This window comes from Macrosteles quadrilineatus, unplaced genomic scaffold (assembly GCF_028750875.1).
Source record: "Macrosteles quadrilineatus isolate MER2022 unplaced genomic scaffold, UCM_ALF_1.0 Scaffold_6__1_contigs__length_79288215, whole genome shotgun sequence".
NCBI lineage: Eukaryota > Metazoa > Arthropoda > Insecta > Hemiptera > Cicadellidae > Macrosteles > Macrosteles quadrilineatus.
The window spans coordinates 11,078,344-11,096,574 of record NW_026542599.1 but is presented as its reverse complement, the minus strand read 5'-3'; the positions used below and the strand labels follow the sequence as shown (position 1 = coordinate 11,096,574).

General features: G+C 33.6%; 1 protein-coding gene across 1 annotated transcript; it reads left to right on the top strand.

The window, feature by feature from the left end:
* The first annotated feature begins 293 nt into the window (after positions 1-293).
* On the top strand, positions 294-17,447 carry LOC128997235 (trimeric intracellular cation channel type 1B.1-like). The gene is made up of 8 exons (XM_054422847.1): positions 294-528; positions 11,712-11,868; positions 12,490-12,585; positions 13,265-13,353; positions 13,882-13,969; positions 15,292-15,412; positions 15,795-15,962; positions 17,073-17,447. The coding sequence occupies exons 1-7, from the start codon at positions 408-410 to the stop codon at positions 15,948-15,950; spliced, it is 828 nt and encodes a 275-aa protein (XP_054278822.1). The 5' UTR covers positions 294-407; the 3' UTR covers positions 15,951-15,962; positions 17,073-17,447.
* The last annotated feature ends 784 nt before the right edge of the window (positions 17,448-18,231 follow it).

Here is an 18,231-nt window from a genome sequence, read left to right as displayed (position 1 = left end):
ATAGGACTCGTGGATAGGTTAATTAATTAACCTCATTAATTAATTAATATATTCAAAATTAATTAATTTTATCAAGTGATAGTAAAAAGCCGAAAATACGTCATCTATATATTGTTTTAATCGATGAGATTTCCCAATGCGTGATCTGTTAAAGTAAATATCTAACATTCTATTTGAACTTTGAATACACATCCAAACCAGCAACAAACCCGTCAATATAGGGTATTTCTCTTTTCACACGTTGGCAACGCGCTCGGAATAATCACATTTCTTCTTCCTCTTCTCAACCGCAGCCCGACCGAAGCCGCAGCGGAGTCGGGCCGAGTCGGTTGACGTTGAAGCAGGGAAGGACAAAAGTAGGGCGGTATCGGGGTTCGGACAGCACGTGATTTTGACACAAAATCGCCATGGATCCCGAGGCCTTCTTAGATCTGGCCAACCAGGTCACAAAACTGAAAATGTTCCCTTATTTTGACATTGCCCACAGTGTGTTATGTGCTCTCCACGTACGAGAAGATCTGGGACCAGGTAAGTGAAGTTCTTAAAATAGATCGCTTTTGTTTTACTCTTATCTCCTCTACAGATTATTTTAACAGCCCATTTTATTAAATAATTATTTAAAAACTATGTCAATAACCCCTGCGAATCAATTATGTCTAATGATATTACTTATTACGGTTGACATAACACTTGACCTACTTGACGAAACTATCGTAATTGCTTATTGAATAATCTCGAGTAAATTAGTTTGTAAATTTAAATTACAATAATTACAAGACACCTCATATTTTCTGTCAAGATTTTGTCCAAACTGTAGCTTTGGAAGTACAGAGAATCGATAAGTTATGGTTTCCATAAAAGGACGCGTTTGAAAACTCCCGCCATGCTCAATGAGTTTGTGTTGCATGGTTGCATCATTATTCCGTAGGCGTTCAATTTCAATTTGATACTATTTCTGACGTCTGTGACAATCTCAGCGCGACGGAGCGAAACGAAACGTGGTTTATCGCTAGTGGACAGTTTTATCTGTTGATCTTTTTTGTCGTACGATTAATTTCTAGTTTAACCATTTGTTTTATTTTTAAACTACATAATTGAAGTAAATACGTTTTTCTAGCGTATGTAAATAAATTTATATCCGTGCAAAATAACTAATTGATGACTTAAATTTATAATTTTTATCGTGATAAAATATGTTTTCAGTGGTAAACAGTTGATATCAATATACCCTTTCGCAATGGGTAACCGACACGTCACGATTATAATGATCGGCAAAACCATGTAAAACAAACTTTACTTTGTTTAACAAGTTCAAAGGAACAATAGAAATATTATTTGTCATCAATCAAAAATATCTTAGGTAGTAGCGGCGTTTAGTAAGAAGTCCCGAAATAGCATTTTTTTGCCGCCAATGAATAGGCTTAACATCGTTACGACATGGGCACGACTTCGTGATTTCTTGATTGTAAAAGAATATCGGTTAATCTTTACAACATTTATCATAGGTAAGGCTAAACGAAACAATTGTGAAATATTATAGTTTAAACAAATTATTATTATGTCGAAAGTAAGTTTAGTAGAAAATTAAAAGTTGAGACCAATAATTATTGTCCAAATACAATTCGCCTTATTCGTGCGTTTATTTTCTCGACTTAAATACGACTTTGATTTTTTTAAAGTATGCAGTATCTTTGATTATCCAATAGCCAATGGCAGTATTTAAAAGTCTATTTAACCCTGTGACATTACAAGGTATTTGGTATTTTATTTTGATTTTAAAAAGAAGTTACTCGTCCGCATGGGTTCAAAGGCCTGCGGTGCGTAGAGTAATAAAAACAACGGTTTGAGCCGGTACAGCGAATTAATGAAAAGTAATAGGCCTATAATACATTTAGGTTTACACCTTGTCAAAAATTTTAATTGACTGTCCTTCATAGCAGATTGGGTTGAATAACAAATAACTGTATAAAACGGAATAATTGTACAATAATTGGGTATAGTATAGAAGCCTAGTGGGTGCGCAGCTTATTGCAGTAGCTTGAAAGAACCAAATTCTTCTCTTCTGCGCTCTCAAACATTTGAAAATCACGGCTAAAACTAACTTAAAAGTACTATTAATTGTTTTGTTCTGTGACGTCTATCCCGACTAAAGTGCACTGTGTACGTGGAAAGAAGGAATTTGCATGCAAAGGTTTAGCAGGGGGAGGGCTAAAACAAGGCTTCCTCCCTAAGCCTAGTCTAGCCACTTATTACCCCGCTACACCCCTTCTACCATCAACATAGTGTAATCAACTTGCAACCTTGACTCGAGATGCATTTTAGCAATAATGAAATGTGAAAGAGTTGTCGAAATGTGTTGCATTTGGAATTTATTGTTTCGTAGACTTTGAATAACTACAGATGAGCCAAGGCCACACTAAAAAAACAGGCCGTAATGTTTTTTAGTGTGGCCTTGGATGAGCGGTTGAATTATATATTGTTTACCACGATTACTAGAAAAATACTGGTATGGATCATAAACATAAACAAATGACGTTTTTGGCCCAAAAATAAACATATTTAACATTGCATGGAACTGCTAAAACATATGTTCAATGCTATTAGTATAGGATTCGGGCCAACAACGTCATTTGTTTATGTTTATGATCCATACCAGTGTTGTTTACTATACAGTTTTATTTAGTATGTTCTCGTGAAACCTGTAGTTTTATATTATTTTTCCAATGGTTTTAACTTTTGAATTTTTAAGACGTTTTTATGGGTTTTTGTCGTGTATGCACGTATATTAGTAGTTTATGTTTAAGTATATTTCTACTGTTAGTAGTTAACTACTGTCAACGATGTAAAGAAAACGAGTTGTGTATAGTTGACTACTGTGGATAGAGGATTATCAGTTCGTTTCTCTATCAAACGATTTCCTTTTATGTGTTCTACATTGTGAAACCTATATTTTTATATTTTCTCCATATAAGTGCACGATTCATAAATGTCAGTTGAGCAATTAATTTGGTCATTTATGCTCCTCGGATCATTCTTCCCTTTCACTGTTGGGACTGTGGTCCCGGTCCCATAAGTGACAAGTAAGTGGGTTGTACTAAACTTGTATGACTTTTTAAAACGTTTTTTATGGATTTTTGTCGTGGATGCACATAAATCGGCCGTTAACTGCTCGTAACGTTGAAGTATTTAGTTAACAAGAGCAAGGATTACCAGTCCACTTGTCTGCTTTGATCGATTTCTTTTTATGGGCATCAGACCAAGTTGCTTCATTGCACCACTTTTACTGTAGCAATGTTTTGTAGTTTGATACCTAAAATCATCAGAATAAAGAGTAACCATTTACTATTAATTTTAAATAGTGCAGGTTGAGTTGGACAATAATTTAGATGAATGATTTGTTTGCAGAAAAAGTTTGTAGAGCAAACAAAATAATCTAGAGAGGAAAAAAGAGGGTAGGCTGGGATGAAATTTGTTTTAGCAAAAATTCTACAAACTTTCATTAACTGTAGCAAAAATTGTTCTTTAAGCATCCTTAAAAATTGTGGCAGCAATATTACATGTTAGAACATAAAACATCTTCAATTTTATTTGTAGTAAATGTTAGCCTGCAAAAACAAAGTAGCATTTTTAAGTTGTGTATAGAAAAGTGTTAAAAATGCTACCGCACACTGTTTGTACGAAAATCGTTAGTTTTGAATGGTTTATTGCTATTGATATGACATTTTTTTGTAACTACTTAATGTAAAATGGTGTTTGCCGTTGTTGTTTAATATATAAATAAATTGCTTTTAATTATGCTACTTCATTTACATTGATTGCAATGCATGTTTTCCATGTTAAAAGCAAATAAAAACATTAATTTCATGTTAATTGGAAGCATTCGATGTGTCTTAGCTTGGTTAGATATGTATGAATCCTCAAATGTTCACGAAATAGTTTCTTCCTTTTAAAATTATAGATTTTACGCTTTTAGGTCAAAATACCACAGAACAGTAAATAAATAAGTTTATATAACCATTTTATCATGCTTATAATTACAATTATAAAATAACAAACGTTTAATTGGTGAAATAAGACGAAATAACAACAGTAGACGTTTGTAAACAAACACTTTTCTACAAACCTTAAGTTCAGAGATCGTCTTCAGTTGATCAAAAAGGACGACAAATGAAGTAGTGCAAGTACAAATCAATCAAAATTGGCGCAAAAAGGCCACATCTTCGACGAGAAAAGTATACTTTGCACTGTAAACTCCAATGCCGACAACATAGTCGAGTTTAGTACCTGCATCAACAATGGTAACATATGGTTATGATCGCTAACATTTCGACGTCGCTTTGTTTGTTTACGCGACTATGGGCGTGTCTGACGCAAATAACATGTCTGACAGCTGTTTGGTGAACATAACCTTTGAACCCGACCATGCTTTAGCAAAAGCTTAACTTCACTTCTTCTATATTTTTGCTAGCTAATTATTCTAAATATTGTAAATAACATAGGATTTAGCACAAAAAATATCAATATAAGAATAAACTCATGGCTTAAAAGCGCTAATTTTATACTGATTGAAAAACCTACATGGTATCTCATTCCATTATACACACTCATTGCAGTCATATTCTGCATGATTAATATAAACTTATGTTTCCGTTGCTACCTTAAAAATCTACAATATTTTATTGTAAGCAATAATTATCTGTTTTATGTTTATTTTAAACATAAACAATGAACATTGAACATTTTCAAAAAGCATATCTGTAATAATACAGAAGCCCAAACCCTAATATTGATATTACCGTACGCGTTTTCTATTCTAGTTGAGTTCAGTGTGACGTGAAATAAAATTAATCAGCTGTTCTTAATGCTATGAAATTTAAGTAAGTACCCACAGCTGATTGTAATTTAGAATTTTTACATCCATTACAAAATTAAAATGTTTGGAAAATGATTTTTCCTACAGTTACCTAACAATGTACATGTTGTCTCACTGATTTGAGAAAGCAAAGTGACCAATTCGCTCATCAGTGAGACAATGTTAACATTGTCTCACTCTAATTACTTTGTCTCACTCCAGATTTGCAACGTGAAGGCACGAAATAGTGAGCGCGTAACATGCAGGCAACGTCGTATGCGCGCGAAATACGTTGGCAGCACTGACTGTAAATCAGCTGGTCAGCTGTTGTACTGTTGTATTTGTCACTTCACATTAAATGTTATATTAAAAGTTCACTTCTGTGTAAAAATAGGTTATGTTTCTTCACCAATTTATTTGTTTTATGGTAACTGTAGGAAAAGAATAATGTGCAACTCGAGTTCAAAGTACAATTGCCTCACTCAAGAAACCATTCCTCACTCGCCTACGGCTCGTGAGTAAGGATTTCTCTCGAGTGAGTCAATTGCTCACTTTTCTCACTAGTTGCACAAATAACTATTTCCTACGAATATTAGAACAGCAACTCTATAAATAAACATAAACAAATTACGTAACTGACCCGACAGTAAACAAGTTTTCATGGAACTGTCAAAAACGTCCAAAACAGATGTTACGGAAAAAATAATTAAGTATTATTATAGACATTTGGGGCAGTGACCACAATGTTTATGATCCATCCCAAACAGTTTCTTTTCTAAATATTTGTGTATAAAACCATAGACAAAATTCTTGTTGTCGATGATAAAACCCATGTTTTGCCGGGTCTCGGGTTCACGATCTACATTCGCGTTAATGTTTCGGCTTATCAGTGGGTTCAGTATTTGCTATGCTTCCACTTTGTAGCGTTATTAAATTAAATTGATTTCACAATTCCCATGGCAACGCTATTTTCCATACAGTAGGCCTACACATAAGAGCTATAAATGTTAACCCAACAAAGATGTGCTAAGCTACGCAACCATTTGTAACTGAAATTATGCCGTAATCTGAAGTGTGTCTAAATATATATTGCTATTTTGGTTTATCTTAGTGATCGAAAGCGAATAACAGTGGTGCAACGGTGATTTAGACATACACATAAACAAATAAACAATTATGATGACAAATAATTTAGCAAACCATTAATTATAATCAGATAATGACGAAAGTAACTTGTAAATATTAAACAAAATATATAGGTACAAAGAACTAAATAGTGACTTACATACTTTATACTTTACTTTATACTTTCTTATGAAATGGCGACCATACTATGTAGATTGGTACAACAATAATACAATCATCACTTTCAATCTTACAAAATGTTGTTTTATTTATATGTTCGGCAGATATGTTATATGTTAGGCAAGATATTGATATTAATAAGGGAGAATATATTTCTCATTATAGATGATACAGTAAACATTTAATTTGTTATGTCAGAATCGCATGTCCCCTCGCTGGTTTAATAATTTGATCTCTATGGATTTTACCATTTAATACCAGTTACTATAGCAACGGTAGGTAACCATATGGGGTTTCCACTTGTTATGGAATCACGCATGCAAGTAATTCCTCATTGAATGTTCGATTGAAAAACATTTACAATTTGCTTCATATGTGTAACCTTTAGTGATATCGTGATGTATAAAATCAACATCTTAAATAAATGGGTTTATACTAACACTCAACGTTCTTTGCACTTAAGTAATAACTTAGGCCTACAAATAAAAAGCTAACTACTACTTTTTAATTTATACTAATAGTAGGGCCTAGTTTGACAGTTTTACTTTGCATTTTTAGTCACTTAAAAACAGTAACAATATAGGGTTTATCCACTTTTTGTTTTGTAGAGAGAGTTATAAAACACATGGAGGTCTTAAACGCAAAAAGAGGTAAAAAAATCATGTTTTTGCATAAAAATACTGAAAAATAAACACGTTTCCTGAAGTCAACTCTAGACAAAAATTTTTCACACGTAAACTGACAAGTTTTACGACATTGTAAAAGGAATTATCTGATACCCACTAAACAAAAGCCTACAAAAGCTATGTTGTTGAGATTGTAAAGCTGGCTGGAGCGTTCAAATCAGTCTTCCCCGGGTGAGCGAGTTAAAAATAATCTTGACGGGAGACTTACACACTCCCTGTGTGAGACCTACTAAGCCAGATTAACCCTTTGTATTCTAAATCTAATCATGCACTCCCCCTATTTTATGGTCTACCTTCACGAGGTTAGGCTTTAGCCCAGAATTGTTTTGAACATTAGGCCTACTTCAGATTAAGTCTGGTGTAATAGCTAAAAGTGACTGGTGGGATTTGAACCCGAGACCTCGGAACTGAAGCCCTGCGCTCGACCCCTATTACCACTTTGTTCCTATATAGTTGCTAATCACCGTTTTAATACTTGGATCTAACTGACATCAAACGGAATAAAATCTAAATACGTAGTTTCAAGTCCAAAATACACTTTCATTTTCCAGGGACGTTTAACAACAATTTCTGGACTGAAATTACCATTGTGAATATCACATTGTTGCTGCAATTGCGAGTGACAAAATGTTGCCACGATCGCTGGAGGTGATCAACAAGTTATTGCCATACTGGCAAGTGAATTCAAAAATCAAATAATTAGTTCTATAATTTTAAATAATAGTTATTATGATAATTTTTTTAGAAAATATAAGAGTGAAAATTTAAAAACGTACGTTTTCAGGAAAAGCACTTTTAAAATTTCTTGTTCCGTTTTTTGAAACTTTTTTTATTTTTTTAATTTCATTGACATTTGAAGTTTCATAAAATGTCCATGGTAACGCAATATCTTTGGTGATTTTTTATTAATAGAGCATCTTTGATGGAAAAACACGAAATTATGTCACGACCATCACGGACATCAAACTGAATATTAAAAATAGTTAATATTATTTTTGTAACTATGTTTTGTTATTAATTAATTTATTTTTATGACCATCATACAATAAACAGCTCACTAAGCTTTTGGTATATATGGTATTTCTAGAAAAAAATAAAAAAACTCAAAAAGTTGAAAAAAAGCCAATAAAATCTTTTTAAGTTTGTATAACTCCGAAAAAACTTACCTGAGACCCGAAAAATCGTTATGTTTTTATAGAGGTGTACTTCTTTTGTGTATAAAACATTGAAATATGATGATATTTTAATTTTTGAAATTTTTATGATAGAAATCATCAACGTGATGGTCAGGGACAAGCGGTACGGTCGTGAATTGTCTGAAAAAAATTAAATCTTTGTAAACAATCCTTCAACTATACTGTTAGTTATAGTAAAAATATGTGTTTCAATTGAACTAAACTGTTCAATTTACAATGATATTTAAGTTATTGTCACGACCAAACACAGTATAATCCATAAGGCTGGATTGGTCGTGAAAAAACCCACGATGGTCGTGAAACTTTGGTCGGGACATTACGTGTTATTTGGCTCTGTTCTGGCGGTAGCCCTGCACCTCATGTTCGAGGATACAAAGTGGACTTCTAGGTTAATGTAGCAATATTAATATCATATCAATAAAAATTAACCCCACGTCTACTTCATCAAATGACTATGTATGGTCATGGACACACCAAAATTACAAAAAACACAAAATTACCTTTATTAATCTTGTAACTACTTCTTTCAACACAAAACAACCGGCACAACAAACTTGACGTACACCCCGAACTAGTCTCTAAAACGAACTGACGCAATCGACGCCAGGCTTGCCACTGTCGTGCTCCAAAGTTGAAAATTTTTCCCAAATGGTCGTGACGCCAAATCGAGGGACAGACTTATTTTGTCATGGTAGTCAGTTTGCAATGACACTAAAATTATAATATGCTCCTTTTTTGTAAGTTTAATAACTATTGATGACATAAAAATATGGCTTGATATATTTCGGCATAAATAATTAGTCTAAAAACAGCGTGAAAGTTGGAAAATGTACCCTAGGGACACATCATGGTCGTGAATTTCGAGACTTTAAAAATACGAAAAAAATACCTAGAACCTATTTAAAACCAAATAAATGTGTGTAACATGTTGCCCCCGTCCCAAAAAATATTAAAATACATAATAATAAACTACAAATCCAGTATCTACGAAGTAAAAGGCCAGGGACATGAAAACGTACGTTTTTAAATTTTCACTCATAATTTAGATTCGAGATCAGGGGCCCATTTCATGATAAACTATTATGGCCTACAAGTTACAACTGTTGTATGTAACTGTAACAGTGTAACAGTATGTATAGCAGAATTCGTAAGATTACAAAACAAATCTTCAATTTATTTAAACTAGAAAAGATGTGCAGTGTTTGGCTGTATGATTTCAGCTCTGATTCGTCGTTCTCCGGGCTCAGGCCAAACCGTGTGCACGTTTCCATTTGTTAATATGTTGTGTTATTGATTTAATCATTATTTTACAATTGTATTTCATTGCACATCAGAAGCAACTAATATACGACTCCAACGGAAGGAAAACCAAGATATAAAACAAGAAACACTGTTCATTTTTTTAAGTAACATAAAATTGATAATTTTAAAAACATATTTTGAATATTTGTCTTTTTATATATGTTTTTTTTTTATATTTTAGTCTAAATTAGGGGCTATGGCCCCTACAGGCCACTAGTAAACTAATACTAAAGTAAGAGTACAAAAAATTGCAACAATTACATATTTGTTTGTTCAAAACTCCATGCATAGAAAAAAACCACACTTGCAGAACTCATAAAAGAACATACAGGTTTTCAGTAAGTTAAAAAAACTCATGGATTGATTAAAGTTGGTTAGCCAATAGAAACCCCCTCAACTTCTTTTGGAATTTAGTGATTGGTGACTCAAATTAAAACCCCATCAAATGACACCTTGGTCCCCTTCTTAGGACCACAACTGGCATCAAGCAAGAAACTAAAAGTTATTAAAAGTAAACTATACTACTTCCTTTAAAGAAAATTTGAATATATTGTAAAAATAATACAAATGAGGAGTAACTTAGCCTATTTAATGCATCATCATACCTGGGGCGTTTTCAAAATACACAAAATCTATGAGAAAACAAGCTCCTAACATTACGGCTTTCATTCCTACGTCCAAATCCACTGGGAAATAAATTCCAGTAAAATCTGCATCAGTGAAAATTTCCCTCAGATTACCACCCCACTCTTTGGTGACTTCCCCTACTTCTGTCATCCCATCTCGGTCCAGCACAGTGAACGTGACATGTCGTCTGCAGCATCCTATTGTACAGATAGGACCTTTGATGAGCATCACAGTTTCCCCGACAGAATTCCTTATAACGAAATACGGCTTCCAAAGAGACCATTGTTGAACCACGGTTCCCGCTAGATATCCTGGTGGAGCGTAAACCTGCAATTTCTGTAAACAACAAGGGAAGCAGCATATATCACAAGCTAGTGAGCGCTGAAAGCGGATAACTTCGATTCCAAAAGTGTCTGTGATAGATATTACAAATGGTCGGATCTGTCGGCAGCAGTTTTGGGTGCAGCAGTTTGAGTGCTCTCGAGCGCTGAACACTTTCTGCTCTTGGTTGTTGAAGATTTCGTATTTATTTCGAGTCTCAAATCCAATCATTCCAGCTTCAAATGCCTCTGATTTGTGGTGGATAAAGAGTTTGTCTAGGTCAAGAAGAATTTCCAAACCTAAAGGGCTATTGGGGATAATTGAGTGTGGTGACGGTTTTCTAGAGTCTCTTATATTTAGCTTAAGGGATTCTGCATCTTCATTTTCATTTCGTTTATAGCTCGTAGAAGCTCTCTGAACACTCATGAGATGATTCCTTTAGAGATTCTTTTTATTTGTTTATTTCATTTATTTATTTACAATCATCACACCAAATGAGTTTGCTGGACAGGTGATTTGTAGAGATGTAAGTTAAAAAATAGCAACTTATTTTTTAGATCATTATTTTTATACAGTACTTCAGATTCTTGTAAAATTGCACTTATACGTAAAGTTTATATATTTATTATTTTGCAAAAATTAAAAATACTGCTGCAAAATATATTGGATTATACCTTTAGATAATAGATAAAAGTAGATAAGAACTCTCTTGTAGCTGCTATTAGGAAAGGTGCCAATGGCAAAACGTAACCATACATGTCTCAGTTTTTCCATTAGAAATTTATTTCCTAAAGCAACGTTTCCACAGAATTAAGAAGTTTTAAAAATAGTTTACAAAAATCCAAAGAACACTGGAGATTTAGAATTTTCAACAGTTTGTCAGTGTTTTTAACAGTGATTAATTGTTTTTTAGTCTTGTCCACACCGTTGGCATTTTTTAGAGGGACAAAAGAGAGTGTGTTATTAAAAAAACCATATGTTATTTCCCATAAGTATATATAGCACTTAAACTGTGGTATAAACGTGGCTTAATAAATACCATAGGTTTTAGTTTTACATGGGTTAGTTGATATGCTTATTATTTATAAAACCCCTCTAATCAATAATTAAGTTTAAAGTTCAGTTTCAATTGCAATGTTTCACAACAGGATCGCAGCACAATGTTATATTTTTCTTATTCAACTACAGTAAATCCTCCTTCTTGTATAAATCAGTTTGGTTTAAACTATAGATATTGTTATGGCACACACAGTTTTGATCATAGTTTCTAACCAAACAAGTTGAAAGTTGTTCGCCCAGTGGTTTGATACATACAGACACCATCGTTATATTTGTTAGTTTTGTATATAGCCTATTACTACAAATGCCAATTTTGCACAAGTGTGTTTTTACGGTACCCATACATTTTTTTTTTTGTTTCAGGAGCACAGCAGTTTTCCCGCAAACACCCGTTGTCATGCTGGCTGTCCACGATGCTGGTGGTGTTCGCTGGGGGAATGTTGTGCAATGGATTACTCGGTGAACCCATTCTTGCGCCTTTGAAAAACACACAACAACTCATGGTCGCCACTGTTGTCTGGTTGGTAACAATTTTTTTTCAAATCTATGTTTTTTTACTTCATTAGCTTACTCATCTTATATTCATGTATGCTAACTTCAGTTAATTCTTGTTCCAAGCCAATGATATCTGTTGTTTTGATCATTCGTGCTATTAGCATTTTTAAAGTTATTTGTAGGAGAATAATCAAAACCCTGGTTTTGTCGCAGAAGTTTTATTAGGTATTATTATTATTAATTAATCTAAGTATCTATTCTAGTTATAGTTATTTTTAAAGTGTCACCTGGTAATCAAGCTTGTTTGTGATATCAAACATGGTAGAGCTGTAGTATTTTACTTTTATTACGTGTTTATCTTCGCAGTTGTTTACATTCTGCTAGTAAAGACCTTTAATTTGATGTACATGCCAACCTATTTAAGATTTCCTTCTGACTCCTTGCGGGGGACCCCATGATATGACAGAAAATTGATAGTTATTTGAAAAAGTAGATTTTTAGGTGTGGTGATGTACCAAATCTTATTGATTTATCTGTTGTCGTTTAGAAAATATTAAGCCCGTGCGGTACTTTATATACACCCTGTATATTAATAATATACCTGCTAATGAAACAAAATTACAATTACAATTTTAAATTTTTCTAGGTATGTGGTGTTTTACACGCCTTTCGACATTGGCTACAAAGCAGCAAAGTTTTTACCTCTAAAACTTGCATTTTCTGCAATGAAAGAAATTTACAGGTGAGTGCTACATATTTGTAGACAAAGCTGATAAAAAATATGTTTAGGCTTAAAGTAAAAATTCTCTGTTAATATACTTTCTCCTTATTCCATTTATTCCCAATTGACTAATAACACAGTTGTTTTAAATTTGATAACTTTATCCTTGACTAAAATAATTAATGGAATTCTTACCAACTAGTTACATTATTTGCAATTTTTTAAATATTAGTTTCAATAAATTCTATACAGTATTTGTATGGTAGTATTAGATTTCTCATCGTTATGAAACAGCTGAAGACGATTTTATTGTAAGTTCTGTATTTATGTAGAGGTCGTGTTTTGTTTACAATTTGTTTCAATTGTTTCCCGTTATTACAGTCATTTAAAACCTCGTTTAACCAAATAATACGATCTAATCATAAACAATAACTTGTCCCCTTGTTTTATAACCAAACGGTAAAGCACAAATCAAGAAATTAACGCTATAATAATAGAAACAAAATTTCGTCGACACTAGCGCCCAGTGTGACCGTACATGAACTAGACACGAAAAACGTGCTTCAAAATTTACAATGGGATGAGAAGAGTATCGGTATGCATAATTAACTTGAGATTTAAGGATTTTTTGTCTGGTTTAAATCTTGCATCTTGTTTAAGTCATATTGCATTTCTGAAGTGTCATTTATTTATTTTTCAGGTGTAAAAAAGTTTACGACGGAGTAACACACGCAGCCAAGCTGTACCCGAATGCTTACATAATCATGATCCTCATTGGAACATTGAAAGGTACATCTTTGATTAATATATTCATATAGCTTTTTATTATTTAGCATTTTTTTATTTTGCTGTTTTAAAATTCATGATGATTCATCCTCAGGACGAATACACACAGTGCTGGAACACATTCTTGATAGAGTAAAGTAAGGTGCATATGGATTATTGCCGTTGATCACTTTAAAGAATTACCTTAAAATCCAGTTACTTTTGAGGTTTAGGAGATACAATTTGGAAACTCTGTTAAATATAAATTCAACCAGAACATAAAATAATATTTTATAGACTAGCCTGTATCGTATATCTTCAGCCTACCTAAAATTATTCAGTTGTAAAAAATCTTCGGTACAACCTTCCTATGTACTTTTGTTTATTATCATAAAATAACATTTAAAATGAAGTAAAAAGAGTATTAAAAAAAGCAACTAAGATATGTGATTCAATGGTTTTACATTCTGCTTGTTATGGCCATTGTCCTTATTTATTTTTACCAGATTTTATGTACCGTACCTAAATTGTTAACATGTGTTATTTTTTCAGGCAACGGGGCTGGTTTTACAAAACTCATCGAAAGGCTCATTCGTGGCGTTTGGACTCCTACAGCAATGGAGTTCATGCAACCAAGTTTGTAAGTAAAAACATATAAACTCCTAAAAACAAAAATTTTTCAAAATCAAAACCTTTTTTCAAGTATTTTATACTTGGCTGTAGGTATGAGCATCGATAGCCGATGCTTTCAAAACAGCGATGTTTTTCTATTGATGCTCTACGTTTTAGCTAAGACAGTAGGTTACTGATGTTTTTGTTGAGACCAGCACAGTGAACGTGACAGATCGTCGCCTTTTTAAAAAGGGTCGACACCCATGGCCCCCACAAGGGTGGGGCTGGCGCAACTCTGGTCACAGGGCCCGGGCCCTCAGGGGGCCCAGGCCTACCCGTTTTTTTTTTGTTTTTTTTCCATCGAAGATTACAGCAGATTATAAATTGAAGATAAAAAATAGTATATATATAAAAAAAAATAAAGTTAAATAATTTAAAATGTATTAATTCTAGATTCTATGATATAGTTTATATTTAAATACTATAGGTGCGTAGGTGCGTATGTAATGTACTATACAATAGCAGAACAGCCAGCTATCTAGGTTATTTGACACAAACTAAAAAATTCTTTACTTTTGAAGTTTAATAAATATGAAAGATTGTAATAATTTTTGACCTAAATTTTCTTCTCAATTCGCTCGGTATAATTTTTTTTTTGTTTTTCTCCGTGACTAATCGCGCAAGATCGGTAGCTCAGGCATCCACTCCCAAAAAATGTAGTATTGTTGCTTGATGAAAATTGACACTGAATAAAATATGATATCATTGGTGTAAGCTGTTAAACTCGATTTACGAAAGTTTTTTTCCTACTCCATATTACAAAGTACAATTATAGCAGTTAAGATAGCCAAACGCTTTTACAGGGAAATAAAAAAGACAAAATATTAATAGGCATGGAGCTTTTGTGTATTGATATAATAGTTTTAATTGTTGAATTCCTGTAAGGCTTATAAAACTCATTGAAGAACTCTTTTCTTCCTTAAAAAAGGCTGCAAAAGTGCCATTTACCATACTCACAAATTTAATACCTAGATTGCCTTAAAAACTCACTAAAATACATGACATTTTCAAAAATTTTTTAAATTTTTTGAATTACCGTACAGTTTCCCCGGACCCCCCTCTAAGTTGGGGGGTATTCCATACCCCCCACACCCCCCGGTTGGTAGGGGGGCCCGAGCCAGATCCTGGTAACAGGGCCCACAATTAAATGTGGGGGCCATGTCGACACCACATGAAACCCGTTATGTTATGGTCAACAGTAGTGTTCTATCACTGATTAGTGTTTTTGAGAGCATTGCTTCACATATTCAATATCCTAGATATTTCTGTTAAGAATGTTGTTTGTTTCAGCCCCACCAAGGCCTGTATTGTAGCGTCCATAATCTTTGTGTTGGACAAGAAAACAGACTTTATCTCTGCGCCTCACGCCCTCGTGTACTTCGGTATCGTTATCTTCTTCGTTTACTTTAAGGTAATCCTCCCACTTCACAAGCATAATTAACTACTTGCTTGCCTACTTGTTTTAAAATGCTTATTGGATGGCTGATTATTATTTACACATAAAGTAGAACCTTAGTTTGATGACAAATTTGGTTCAACTTTAGTGCTTTTGGTTCAATTCAACCATCTTCATACAAGGAATAGATTTAACATCACTTCATCTAAAAGTTGTTAACAAGAACAAAGTTTGATAAAATGAAGCACACACAAAACAGATACATCATTAACCAAATACTTACTTAAAAACGAAGAAGACATAAAAAACTGAACGACACGACCATGTTGAACAGGAAGTTTGAACTGCCTCATTCATTCAGCAGTGTTTATTCTTCTTGCTCTATGATATGTTGCAGTTATCCTCCATACTACTGGGGATCCATGATCCGTTTGTGCCGTTCGAAAACCTCTTCTGCGCTCTGTTCATGGGTGGCATCTGGGATTCACTGGCTAAGGTGCTCGGCCGTGGCGGAGCCAAAGAGGAGAAGGCCGACGCTAAAAAGAAAGACTAAACCGACAACCTCGTAAGTCACCCATTCTTTATTTTACACATGAAACTTTTTTCTAGTACCGTACCTTTATTGCTGTTATATATAGATTTTTTTTATAGCATGCTTAACTGAGTGGGAAAGAGACAAATCCACAAACAACTTGTACAAAAAATTTTTTTTGGTTGCTTTCAACTGTCTGGAATTCTTTTATGAAGTTAAGTATACAGGGTGAGTTTTAAATGAGTTCCCCCCCTACTTTTTCTACATTTATTAAGATATCAACTCCGGACCACGTCAGATCATTGTAGAGTAGTAAGTACTTCATTTTGACTGGGTATAAATTTTTGGCCGCCATCTTGGATCCGCCATATTGGATACAAAGTTTTTTTTTCAAATGTAAAGGTAGGGTTGTGACCCATCGTTTTAAACTACATTTTTATGCTGAATACGATGCTGCAATCCGTTTTTAAAAATCTTGATCCATTCTAAAGTTATGAGAACTTTTTATAACATTATTTTTAGCCCATTTTAACATTGTGCATTTAGAAACTAAGAACATAATCGCAAAATAGTGCTAGATAAAGATAAGTATACACCACATAATATACATAAATCTTTTTCTAGCACTATGATTATGTTCTTAGTTTCTAAATGCACAACGTTAAAATGGGCTAAAAATAATGTTATAAAACGTTCTCATAACTTTAGAATGGATCAAGATTTTTAAAAACGGATTGCAGCATCGTATTCAGCATAAAAATGTAGTTTAAAACGATGGGTCACAACCCTACCTTTACATTTGAAAAAAAAACTTTGTATCCAATATGGCGGATCCAAGATGGCGGCCAAAAATTTATACCCAGTCAAAATGAAGTACTTACTACTCTACAATGATCTGACGTGGTCCGGAGTTGATATCTTAAGAAATGTAGAAAAAAGTAGGGGGGGAACTCATTTAAAACTCACCCTGTATAAATAAGAGCACAAGTGCCTAGGTTTTAAGTCACTTTGTTAGGGTCGTAGGTTTATCTGAATGGGAAATAGTCAACTCTAGCATTCATATTACATAGTTTTGTGCTGTTTTAAAACTATTTTTATTTACTACAGTAGTTTAACTAACATAATTTTGCAAATTTGTTTCAGACCCTTGTATCACCAGGCAGGCCACTCCCAGTCGAACTTCGAAACGAAACCGACACAGACTGAAAATATCTGTGAAAACAATTCAGTGCCTCAACAAGTATCTCGGTGTTATTTTATCAAAATGATTCTCAAGTTTTAAAATTAAATTTAGTACACAAACCAAAGATTTACGTTAGTTTATCACGACAGCGTTTGAAGTGAATATCCTCTCAGTGGGTGCAGACGGAACACACTTCAGCGCTGTTTTGAATTGTATATTAATGTATATGACTAATTTTAACATTTTATATGACAAAACAATGTAAGATATTTTATTTATTGCCAACCATGATATTTGTATTCTTATGTGTTATAAAGTTTTACCTTTAGTTTTAACTTGTGTTTTGTTTAATTTTTACCCTATTAAAAACCTTATACAGGGTATCCTTCAAGCCTTCAAGTAAATTATCAAAACTCCACAAAATGGTTTTATGAGTCACAGCATACTGTATAAATTCTTTGGTTATAAAATGGCATATATCCGATTTGATAACAAAGTAACAAAGTGTTGAAAAAATTAAAGTCATACTTGATTTCTCTTTGTTTTGACCAAGAGGCGTTTGCTCGGATTCAATAAAACATTTATTATTATTGAAGTTATTGAATCAAAACTTTTACAAACCCTCTCATTGCCCCAAAATACCCCAGTAGCATTTGGATAATTTCGTTGTTTATCTTTACAGTTTCATCATTAAGTGTAGCAAGGAAAGTATCGTATTTCAAATTTTCTAATATTGTCCATTATAAACGTGGGTGCATATCTCTCATCCCCCAACATGGCGAATTTAGGTTTGAGGAATTTCAGACTTCACTGCGCTAACGTTCTTCCAAACGTGGAGCAGCGATTCGTCGACTCTTCTGCTCAAATTAATGATCAGCCTGGTTATCATATTGCTCGGACATAAGATCTTAAATTATTTCACCACTTTCATTCTTCAATGCGCCACTTGGCCGAGGTTCTGAGACATGATATGTGCGAGCTGGTTGGATCTGGTTCGGTTTTAGACGAAGTGGTAAAATTTGTTTCTCAATGATCGATTGTAGCTTCTCCCTTACAGATTATGTAAATATTTGCTCTTTGGAGGTCTTCCGCGTTTAATTTTTAATCTTGAAAATTTAC